The 12090-nt window shown below is 42.3% G+C and overlaps 1 protein-coding gene across 1 annotated transcript; it reads left to right on the forward strand.

Annotated features, from left to right (window-relative positions):
• Positions 1 to 6793: 6793 nt before the first annotated feature.
• LOC125530115 (magnesium-chelatase subunit ChlI, chloroplastic) lies at positions 6794 to 8471 on the forward strand. Its single transcript, XM_048694514.1, has 3 exons — positions 6794 to 6986; positions 7091 to 7176; positions 7249 to 8471. Exons 1-3 carry the CDS (start codon positions 6866 to 6868, stop codon positions 8305 to 8307), a joined length of 1266 nt encoding a protein of 421 aa, XP_048550471.1. The 5' UTR covers positions 6794 to 6865; the 3' UTR covers positions 8308 to 8471.
• Positions 8472 to 12090: the final 3619 nt, after the last annotated feature.

Genomic DNA, 12090 nt, shown 5'->3' on the forward strand with positions numbered 1-12090 from the left:
CATCGCCATCGACCCCCTCCACAGACTGCTACAACAAGCAACTGAGTTAGAGATAATCACCCATCTGCCTGGCAGAGACATCTCTCTTCGGGTTAGCCTCTACGCTGATGACGCCGTAATCTTCGCCAACCCAGAGAAAGCAGAGGTCGACTCCCTGCTCGACATTCTTCGCGACTTCGGTCAAGCAACCGGGCTGCAAATAAACCCTGCAAAGTCGACCGTCACCCCCATCCGCTGTGAGGAGATCAATCTCCCACACACCCTGTGCAATTTTGGTGGGGCAACAGTGGGTTTCCCCTTAAGATACCTAGGCCTCCCGCTAACTGTTTCAAGACTGCGCCTAGTCCACATCCAGTTCATCCTTGATCGGATTAGGGCAAGACTCGCGGGATGGAAGGGCAAGCTCATGACCATCGCGGGCAGAAGGGTTTTGGTACGCAGCGTGCTTACAGCGCTGCCTACCTTTGCTCTGTCTGTACTCCGTGCGCCAAAGAAATTTCTTACTGAGGTTGACAAAGTACGTAGGAAATTCCTTTGGGCACAAGAAGAACTCAGTGGAGGAAAATGCAAGGTAGCATGGCCTGTAGTGTGCTCTCCTATTGACAATGGCGGGTTGGGAGTTTTGGACCTCAACCGCTTCAGTAGAGCGCTAAGGCTGCGATGGCTTTGGTTGTCCTGGACCAGCACCGACAGACCATGGATTGGCCTGCAGCTGCCTTGCGACGAGGGAGACCGAGCTCTTTTCTCTGCCTCCACCTTGATCACGCTGGGCAACGGTGAGAAGGTCTCCTTCTGGCATTGCCCATGGACAGGCTCGGGCAACCTGAAGACGGCCTTTCCTGCTCTCTTCAGCCACTCTAGAAGAAAGAACCGTTCGGTCAAGCAAGTTTTGACAAATGACACATGGATTCAAGACCTCGCCCATGGAGATACTCAGCACCTTTGGTCGGAAACAATCAGGTTGCACAGATGGTTACAAGCTGCTGATATTCGCCTCCAAGATCACGTCAGCGACACCATCAAATGGAAGCATGAAGCATCAGGAATCTATACTGCTAGTTCTGCCTATAAGGCGCAATTTCAAGGCCACATCAAATCCGATTTCAAGAACCTGATTTGGACCACCTGGGCACCGGCTAAGATGAAGATCTTCACATCGCTGCTACTTAAAAACAAATTATGGTGCAACGACCGTCTCCAACGGAGAGGATGGCCAAATGAGTACTTCTGCCAGCTATGTGTCCGGAACTTGGAATCCTCCATGCACTTGTTCTGGCAATGCCCGTTATCACTTGAAGTATGGACGATGGCAGCAGCCAGAGGTGGATGCAGCTCACTCCACCCTTTGCAATGGCAAAACAAGACTAAGCCGACGGCCATCATTGCTGCAATGCTCGGTGCAGCGCGGCCCGAGCACAAAAAAGCCCTCAAGACAACCATCATCCTCATCCTCTCTGAGATTTGGAAGGCTAGAAACGAGAGCACCTTCAGAGGCAAGATGGCGACGCAAGCTAGCATCACAACAGCCATCCAACGAACGTTAGAATTTTGGCGATAAGCAGGAGCAGCATTTTTCAAGCACCCCTTCTGGGAGCCGCCCTGAGAGAATAGCCATAGCACCTTACATGTTCTCTTTCGTTTTTTCTTCTTTTACCTCCTTTGATCCTCGGATCACTACTCGCACTTGATGTTTTGTCGCCTGCTCCCTGCTTTCAATCAATACAAGCCAGCAATCAGCTGGATCTTACAAAAAAAAATTATAATCAACCTCAGTCTACTAGTCCATTATCCATGCGCGGTATTAATTTGTCAATTAACCCGTGGCGCAGCAAAACTACAGCTCCGGCGTGTGGCAGTTCGAGGGGTACACCTACGTGCCCTCGGGCACGACGGGCGTGTCCATCATGCAGGTGTCCGGCGCGGCGAAGCACGCGACGACGCTCATGCTGCACGTCTACGGTGGCGCGCTGGTGTACTACGACGACTGGACACGGATGGTAGACCGCGGCATCTACGACCGGTGGTTCAGGCTCAACGTGATTCACGACGTCGGCGGCGCAGGGACGCTCACCGTGTTCATCGACGGCCAGGAGCGGCTGCGTGTAGCGGGGCACGGCGGCGACATACACTACTTCAAGTTCGGGGTGTACACTCAGACGGCCCCCTCGCACCTCATGGAGTCGCGGTGGAGAGACGTCAGGCTCTTCACCAAGGAAGCTTATTGATGAAAACAAGCAAGAGGCGTGAACAAGGATTGGCTAGAACTCATCTAGCTGAGACATGGGCTAGCCTAATGCGTTTTCTTGTCTTTTCTTAGCCTAGTAACTTTTCGTGTTGTGCGGCAAGAGGCTCGAGCAGACCACTAGCGTTATTGCGATGTTGAATAGGAGCAGAACTACTAGTTGTTGTAGCAATGATGAAGCTAGGTGAAAACTTGTAAGAAAAAATGTTTTATATAATTAGCGCCACAAACTAATTAACCATGACTTTGTGTCAATTTCCTTTTGTTCCATTTTGCTATAATGTGTTGGCAAAATGGCGCTGCAAGTATAATAATAGAGCTATGTCAATTTCCTGTTGCTCCATTTCCACAAAAACCATGTGATTTTTTATTTTAAAATTGTTTGCCGATTTTGAAATGTTCGCTTACTTGAAAAATATTTGTCAAATATGAAAAATATTCATGAATGTTAAAAAATGATCACGAATTAAAAAAAAGTTGGTGAACTTTAAAAATCATAAATGTTACAAAAATATCACAATTTTAAGAAAACCATGAATTAAAGCCTGCAGTTGCGGTCCCCCCCTAAAAATGCATGCAATTGCGACATGCCTTAAAAACATATAGTTGATATCCCATTTAAAAACTTACTCTTGGACCCATCTTGAAAAACATGCAGTTGCGACCCCTCTTTAAACATGCAGTTGTGACCTCATCTTAACAACATTTAGTTGTGATCTTTCTTGAAAATATGCATTTGCGACCCACCTTAAAAACATTCAGTTTTGACTAGCCTTGAAAAAGATGCCGTTGCAACCCCCTCCTGAAAACCTGCAATTGTGACCCTTTTGAAAAACAAGCAGCTGCGACCTACCTTGAAAACATGTAGTTGCGGCCCCTCTTGGAAAACATGAAGTTGCGACCTCATCTTGAAAATATGCCGTTGCGACCCCTCTTGAAAACATGCAGTTGCGGCCTCATTTTGAAAACATGCATTTGTGACCCACCTTAAAAAACATGCAGTTTTGACCAGCCTTGAAAAAGATGCAGTTGCGACCCCTCTTGAAAAACAATCAGTTGCAACCCCACCTTAAAAACATGCAGTTGCAACCTACCTTGAAAACATGTAGTTGTCGCCCCTCTTGAAAAACATGTAGTTACGACCCTATCTTGAAAATATGCAGTTGCGACACCTCTTGAAAACATGCAGTTGCGGCCTCATTGTAAAAACATGCAGTTACGACCCACCTTAAAAAACATGCAGTTTCGACCAGCCTTGGAAAAGACGCAGTTGTGACCCCCTCTTGAGAAACAAACAGTTACGACCCCATCTTAAAAATATGCAGTTGCGACCTATATTGAAAACATGTAGTTGTGAAAACATGCAGTTGCAACCCCTCTTGTAAAAATGCAGCTGCGGCCTCATTTTAAAAACATGCAGTTACGACCCACCTTAAAAACATGTTGTTGTGGTCCCTCTTTAAAACATGCAGTTGCGGCCTCTCTTGAAAAACATGTAGTCACGATCCCTCTTAAAAACATGCAGTTGCGATCGACTTTTCAAAACATGCAGTTGCGGCCTCTCTTGAAAAACATGCATTTGTAACCCTGCCTTACAAACATGCAGTTGCAACCTCTCTTGAAAACATGCAGTTGCGGCCATGTTATAACGTTTGCAGTTGCATGTCTAGTGGTGGACATGCAAGTGGCCCCGACAACTCCCCCTCCAGACCACAGTTGCGACCCCTTTTTTTTCAATCTCAACTTCATTATTGTGTTGACACGGTGAATTTCAAAATTAATAATTATAAGAGACAAATTTTGTAAAACTAAACCCTAAGCAATCATTTTGAAATTTGTAAAATGAACATTAAGCTAAGATAAAATGAATATACTAATGTTAAGAAAAGAGAAAATAGTGAAACAGTATTCTACTATGTACAGTGAAATAAGAAAAAAATTGGAAGCAAAAAAAAACACAACATTCAATCATGAGAAAAAAGGTAAAGGAAAATTAAGTAATTACAAAGATATTATCGCTAGAAGCTATAGTGAACAAATAACAACACATGCAAAAGGCTAAGGTAAAAGAAGAAGGAGGCCCACATTGCTCAGGTTGTGCAAACAAGCAAAAGTAACCCGTCGCTCGTCCGTGGAATCGTAAAAAAGTGATGGGTAGAACACACGCACAAGGGTTGCACTTCGTACAGACGAGCCGCGCATGCGTCGCTCCCGCGATAACGAACAAAAGCCATCCCGAATCTTAGTGTGATGATCGGAGGGCTACAAAATTGACTCAGCAAAACCGATAAATAAAGTTAATAAAATGAGATGAAAAAAGGAAAAAGGTTTAATGAAAAAGAATACTTTCAGGTTTGAGGGAGTGAGGCTAAAAATTTAATTCAAATTTGAGAGTGAGTGGGAAATGGGAGAAAAAAGCTCACAGATTTGCCTTGAATCTCTCGTTATGCACAGTGTAGCAACGAAACAAGACCCATCCAGTCAGGACAGCTATCATCCTAAAAAGAGGTAAATACACCCGTGGTGCTTGAACTTACTGTGGATGTTCACTTTAGTGTCTGAACTTGAAAAATACGCTAAACTAGTTCTAAAACTTGGCACGAACATGCAAATACGGTGCTAATCCTCTCCATAGACATAAAGTACGTCGACATGGATTCGTATGTGGCTGACATGGCACTGACATTGCAAGGGGCCCACTTGTAGCTATGAAACAGGATAACTTAGTAATCTATGACTCTATGATTAGTGGGCCCGCCTGTCTGTAATTAGGAAAATAACATAAAAATGCTCTAGACAGAAATTGAACATGCAACATGACGCTTGGTCCATGCTTGCGCTAGCCAACAAAACCAGAATTGTATTGACAATAATGGTGGCCCTTCTGGCTTAATGTGGTTGAACCAAAAACTATCATGTACATCAACGGGCTGCAGGTAGTGGCCCATTTTGCACAGGCTATTTTTTAATGTATAAATTATATAAATAATGATCATAATAATTAAAGTTAGATTCAAATATTCACGTGTAATAAATAATTACCTCATGCTACACAAATATCCGTGTGCAGACCAAATAAATATAAAGCAGTTTGCAATAAATAATAATAATAATCAATGGGTATTAAAAAATGTTGTAAATACAAACATTTAAAATACTCAGTCATGGATTATATTTAACAATTATATGAATAATTAAAATATATAATAATGAAATAATATATGAATAATAACAATGTTTGTATAATATAAATAATATATTTCTTTTATATTACAGTTTTGTACATATTCTTTCAATTATTCAAACATTTTAATATTTATATGCATATTTTTAAATGTTTGTATTTGCAAACATTTTTAAATACTCATGGGTTATATTTACAATATTAACTAGCAATGTGTCCGTGCATTGCAACGGATCCAAAGTAAAATAATACTTGTTCACAAACTTGAAAAAAATACTCTAGTTTTGAACTTTTGATACACATATATCACTAAAAATATATTATGTTGCACTCAAAAAAATTTCTCGGGCTGCTTTGATGAGGTGAGGGAGAGATGTGGTTGCTTTCAAGATACTAAGGTGTTTTCTAGACATTGGAGCAGAGAAGTGAGCTATTTTTACAAAAGGGTTACAACTTACCACACAGTTTTTAGATGTAGATCTAATAGTCAAAAATGACGAATGGCAGACACACCATCATCACCAACTGAATATTTTATAGATGTAGAGATTTCTAAACTATAAGTTAATATTTCTAAAAATTACAGTTTTAATGAGCTATTTTATTGTATACCTCTAGATATTTATATTTTGTGCACACTGATATTTGTGTGGCATGAGATAATTATTAATAACACATGAATATTTGAATCTAACTTTTCTTATTATGATTATTATGTACTTTTTAGAAAATAACGTGTGTAAAATGAGCCACTGGCTGCAGCCCATTTATGGACAGAAGAGTTTTAGTTAAAATACATTAAGAATGAGAGGCCATCTTAGTTATCAAATCATATTTTATGTTGTGGCTAGTGCGACCAGCTCACAAGCAGCAGGTTGCTGGTTCAAGCCCCTTCCAGCGCATTTTTCATATTATTTTTGCTAACGTACTGACAGGCAGGCCCAGTAATCATAGAGACAGATAGTATTCAAGTAATTATGTTTTGTAGATATAAATGAGCCTCATGCCGTGTCAGTGCCACATAAGCCATATATTGTGCCATGTCGACGCACTTTACGTCTATAGACCGGATTAGCACCGTATTTACACGTTCATGTCAAGTTTTACAACCAATTCGGTGTTTTTTTCAAATTCAGGCACTAAAGTGAATGTCCATGGCAAGTTAAAGCATCACTGGTGTATTTACCTCCTTTTAGAAGAAAGCGTACCCTTAATTAGCATCTCGCTCTCTGTCATGTTTCATGCCAGGTCCATGCCGGGCCGAAAATCCATATCCATGGGCCGGCCCGCGAGGCATGGCCCATATGGCGAGCTTTACTCCGGCCCATCCCTCAGAAAAGAAAACATCGTCCGGCCTATCCAAGTCCCAACCCGTGCCTCCCAATCCCTCTCTTATCCCCTCGCCCCCTCCATCCATCCACTCCCCTCGTCCTCGTCCCATGGCCATGGCCTCCCCGTTCTCCCCGGCGTCGGCCGCCGCCGCCTCGCCGGCCCTCCCCTTCTCCGTCTCCACCTCCCGCCCTCTCTCCCTCACCACCGCCGCAACCGCCGCCGTCTCAGGTATCGCCTCTTCCCCCCTCCCTCTAATTTGAAATCCAGGAATGCGGAATCTCCAAAGGCCCCCTCCCAGTTCACTCACCCGAGCTCTCTCCCACCACGCGCAGCCCGGGCTCCGTGCAGGGGCAGCAGAGGATTCCGCCGCGGCCGCTTCGCCGTCTGCAATGTCGCTGCCCCCTCCGCCGCCGAGCTGGTACTGATGCGCCCCCAAACCCTCAAATCTGTCCTGCCTACAATGCGGTACTGTTTACTCTCATGTTCGTAGGAGACCAAACCGGCGGCGGCCGCGAAGGAGAGCCAGCGGCCGGTGTACCCGTTCCCGGCGATCGTGGGGCAGGACGAGATGAAGCTCTGCCTGCTGCTCAACGTCATCGACCCCAAGATCGGCGGCGTCATGATCATGGGCGACCGGGGCACCGGCAAGTCCACCACCGTCCGCTCCCTCGTCGACCTGCTCCCGGACATCAGCGTCGTGGTCGGCGACCCGTTCAACTCCGACCCCTTCGACCCCGAGGTCATGGGCCCCGAGGTCCGCGACCGCCTCCTCAAGGGCGAGGACCTTCCCGTCACCACCACCAAGATCACCATGGTCGACCTGCCCCTCGGCGCCACCGAGGACAGGGTGTGCGGCACCATCGACATTGAGAAGGCGCTCACCGAAGGTGTCAAGGCGTTCGAGCCAGGCCTGCTCGCCAAGGCCAACAGGGGGATACTGTATGTGGACGAGGTCAATCTGCTGGACGACCATCTGGTGGATGTTCTGCTGGATTCCGCGGCTTCCGGGTGGAACACGGTGGAGAGGGAGGGCATCTCCATCTCCCACCCTGCGCGGTTCATCCTCATTGGGTCCGGTAACCCGGAGGAAGGCGAGCTCCGGCCGCAGCTGCTGGACCGGTTCGGGATGCACGCGCAGGTCGGCACGGTCAGGGACGCGGAGCTGAGGGTGAAGATTGTGGAGGAGAGGGCTCGGTTCGACAAGGACCCGAAAACGTTCCGGCAGTCCTACTTGGAGGAGCAAGGGAAGCTCCAGGACCAGATCACATCCGCTCGGAGCAACCTCGGTTCTGTGCAGCTCGACCATGATCTCCGGGTTAAGATATCCCAGGTGTGTTCTGAGCTGAATGTGGATGGGCTGAGAGGAGACATTGTCACTAACAGGGCTGCCAAGGCGTTGGCTGCCCTAAAGGGAAGGGACATCGTGACAGTGGAGGACATTGCCACCGTGATTCCCAACTGTTTGAGGCATCGGCTCCGTAAAGACCCACTCGAATCGATCGACTCGGGCTTGCTTGTAGTTGAGAAGTTTTATGAAGTCTTTGGCTAGATTGCTCTCGAGGTAAATGTTTCTCTGTCACAATGTAAGGCAGGAGGCTTTTTGTTCGGCTGTAAACTTTTATAGCACCTTTCGTAAATCATCTTTTATCGAACTATATTCTGCATTGTATAGAAAACAGTGGTACCGAGCGTTAATTATGGTGAACTTTGTTATGTTGTTCTGAGCTTGGGCTCATATTAGCACTTTCCCCGACCTGTCTTCGTGCCCCTGCTCAGACCAAATATGCACTTGTGCAGCCGTCGGAATAGTACCCTGTTTTCTCAAGGAGCTGAATCGAAAGAAAGCCCCAGGCCCAAGCATCAGCCATGTGATCATGTAAGATGCAGTTCTAGAGAAGAACAGATTCAGTTTTGCCTTGGAGGCTTGTACTATTTACAGCAAGTCTGAATCTGAATGTATCCATTACATCATTTGCTTGACAGCCACTATTTATTTTCGTGCATCAGAAATAGAAATTTATTAGTAGTAACGCTGTCAAGTTGCATTGAACTAGTGGTGTGCGTGTGCAGTTTGCTGCCATGGAAAGTGCCGAACATTTGGTTAATTCAATCTCTGTTAAGCTAACTATTTGAACAAATAAAGAGGATGTCTTCCCAGTCTTTTGAGCAGTTTTGTGTTAAAACTTGTCGAACAAAAGAATGAACACTCCATCCACAAGCACAGCTCGGTGAAGTTCTGTTATTGGCATTATTACCTACTTTAAAACATGACATACTCCCTCCATTCGGTGAAGAGTGTACATCTAGCTTCCAAATTTGTCCACAAAAGAGTGTACTTCTATCTTCCCAATGCATTTTGAAATAGAAAAAAAAACTTCTGTCTCATCACACGGTAATCAAGATCAATAGCAATCTACACATATTCCTCTTAATTTCTACATGCGCTTAGCTCATTGGAGGTTGGGTAATTAAAGAGGAGACAGATGGTGGCTTGCGCATTTTCAACGCATTTTTTACTTAACTCCATAATTTGTCCTAAAATTTCTAGATGTACACTCTTCACCGGACGGAGGAAGTAAGTAATTAGCACCAAAGGAAGCGATGATATATTAAACGCAAGTCTGCTGTGAAGTAAAATGATTACACAAATAATACAAAGCAGAATTTCACTTATTATATTCTAAACAGAGAAGAGATAGTAATTCAATATGCCTAGGTCATGATTGAAGCTCGTTAATAGTTCGTGTTCATGACCTCGTGACCTCATGCATTTGATGGATTGGGAAGTTGATCATGGTTTATGCTATGAATGATTTTTTTTCTTGAACTCTTGGTAACCTTGCATTTAATGCAATACTCTTGTAGTCTCAACTGTAAAACTATCATCTCATCTCATCTGAACCACATCAGTGTTCACACCAGATGGGGAAAAGTGTATTAGTTTATTATCTTTTGTGTGCTTTAGGGCCATCCATAATAAAATTTGTTTCATGGGATCTGTTAGCCATTTGAGAATTATTTGATGTCTTCTACAGGAGCTCCTTTAAATGCTAAATCCTATCAGCACTTGTGAATCATCTATATATGTGAAACCGGCTGTTCACTTTCCCATATCTATATGCTGATGTAGATATCTTTAGGAATATATAAAATCCATGTCCTGACTAATGTATTTACAAGAATTGTCTTGTTTTTGTTTTTGTTGGTTTCTCGTATCTATATGCTGATGTAGATATCTTTAGGAATATATAAAATCCATGTCCTGACCGATGTATTTACAAGAATTGTCTTGTTTCGCCCATGCATGTAATCACTCTTTAAGACTGTATGATTAATTGTTTTATTCTAATCAAATTACAATAGTAGACAGGGCCACGGGGGCATATACGCCTATATTTGTCCTTAGAAGCATGAGGAGGTCATTGCTGATTATAAATTTGATTTGTACATACCTGGCCCGTTGCTTTTGCTATCAGCGGTGATACAGCAGCAAAGATCATGATAAGAAGGATCGACGAAAGATTCGAGATATACTCCCTCCGTCCGAAAAAATTGTCCCAAGTTTGTTTCTTAAATGGATGTATCTAGTAGCACTAACTTAGTGCTAGATACATCCATTTGAGGGACAAACTTTTTTGAACGGAGGGAGTATTGGATTAAGGGGATTGTGTATATATATATAGCAATTGTACCTATCAAATAGGACCTCGAGTCTGTAACCAGTAGGAGTCCGACTTGCACTTTTGAAATTGGACGGAGTTGGTTTCTTTCCCAGTTTTATTTGAACCTAAGTGCAACGTTTGGTTTCCCTTTTTTCACGATCGAATGGAACGTTTTTTTCTTTAGAATCCATCGAGCAGAACGTGGGAGGGTGGGAGCAAGGAAAGGGAATCTCCTATTTAACGCGTTCTACATCAATTTGTTGGAGCGCCGCACAGGTATCGACCGAGGCGGGCCAGCCCAATTAACAGACAGGCGTGCGTTTCATTGATCCTGGTTTTGGGAACGTTCTGGAAAGTTCTAGCCGGTTTTCCTGGTTTTGGGATGAACCGGATTTTTTTCTGTTTCTTTTTTTCCTGTTTCTTTTTCTTTTCCATCCATTTTAGTTTTACATTTTGATTTTCCTTTCCTTTTGTCATTTTTATTCTTTTTTGTTTCACTTTTATTTTATTTTAGCTCCTTTTAATTTTATTTTAGTTTTTAAAGTTTATTTTTCTTTTTCAACCTATTTTCAGATATTTAAAAATGTATTCATTTTTAGATTTTGTACATATTTTAAAAATGTTCCTATTTTGAAATTTTGTTAAGAAATTCCAGAAGAATTAGGATTTCAAATATTTGTTCTTTTCTTATAGAAAATGTTCCAGAAATTTCTACATAAAATTTATAATTTTTAAATGTTCACGTTTTGTAATAATAGAAAATGTTCCCACTTTCAATATTTGTTCACGAATTTTAAAAATGTTCATGTTTTGAAAATATATTTGCAAATTCATAAAATGTTAGGGTATTTCAATAAATGTTCCCACTTTCAAAAAAATCAAAATGTTTGGAAATGTTCATGTTTTGATAATATATTTTCAAATTCAAAAAATGTCCGGGAATTTCAATAAATGTTCCCACTTTCAAATTTTGCTCAACAATTTTAAAATTGTTCATGTTTTGAAAATATTTTGAACCCACTTTCAGAATTTGTTCACAAAGTTAAAAAAAATATACATATTCCCGCACAATTTTTGAAAGTGTGCTCGCATTCAAATTTTGTGCACAAAGAAACATGAACATTTGTCGCTTTTTTAAAAAATGTTCCAGCTTCTCGAAAATTGTAAAAAATGTTCATTTTTTCAATTTTTGTTGGCAAATTAAAAAAAATCATATTTTGGAAAATTTGTTCATAATTTCGAAAAACGTTCATGATTTGTAGAAAATGTTTCCATCTTTTTTAAAAATTGTTCGTAATTTTAAAGAATGTACTATTTTTAAATTTTGTTTCTTTTTCATTTCTTTTGAGAATCCCAAAATATGTCGCTTGTTCATAAAATGTTTGTGTTTTTAAATTTTGTTTGGAATTTTGAAAATTCACATTTCAAAATATATTTAACTTTAAAAAAAAGGAGATTCATGTTCAAAATTTCAATTAAATTTAAATATGCTGCTGCTTATTGAACATACTGATGGGGCTACGATTTGAGACGTATATACGCTAGAGTTACAGTGGCTAGTGACCATGATCAGTAGCAGCAGGAGAGCGAATGTTCAAATTTTGGCCGCTGTTGTCCGTTTCTTCATGTGTTGGGCTGTATGTCCAGCGGCTGCCACAACGCGTGGCAAA

This window comes from Triticum urartu, unplaced genomic scaffold (genome assembly GCF_003073215.2).
Source record: "Triticum urartu cultivar G1812 unplaced genomic scaffold, Tu2.1 TuUngrouped_contig_6082, whole genome shotgun sequence".
Lineage (NCBI taxonomy): Eukaryota > Viridiplantae > Streptophyta > Magnoliopsida > Poales > Poaceae > Triticum > Triticum urartu.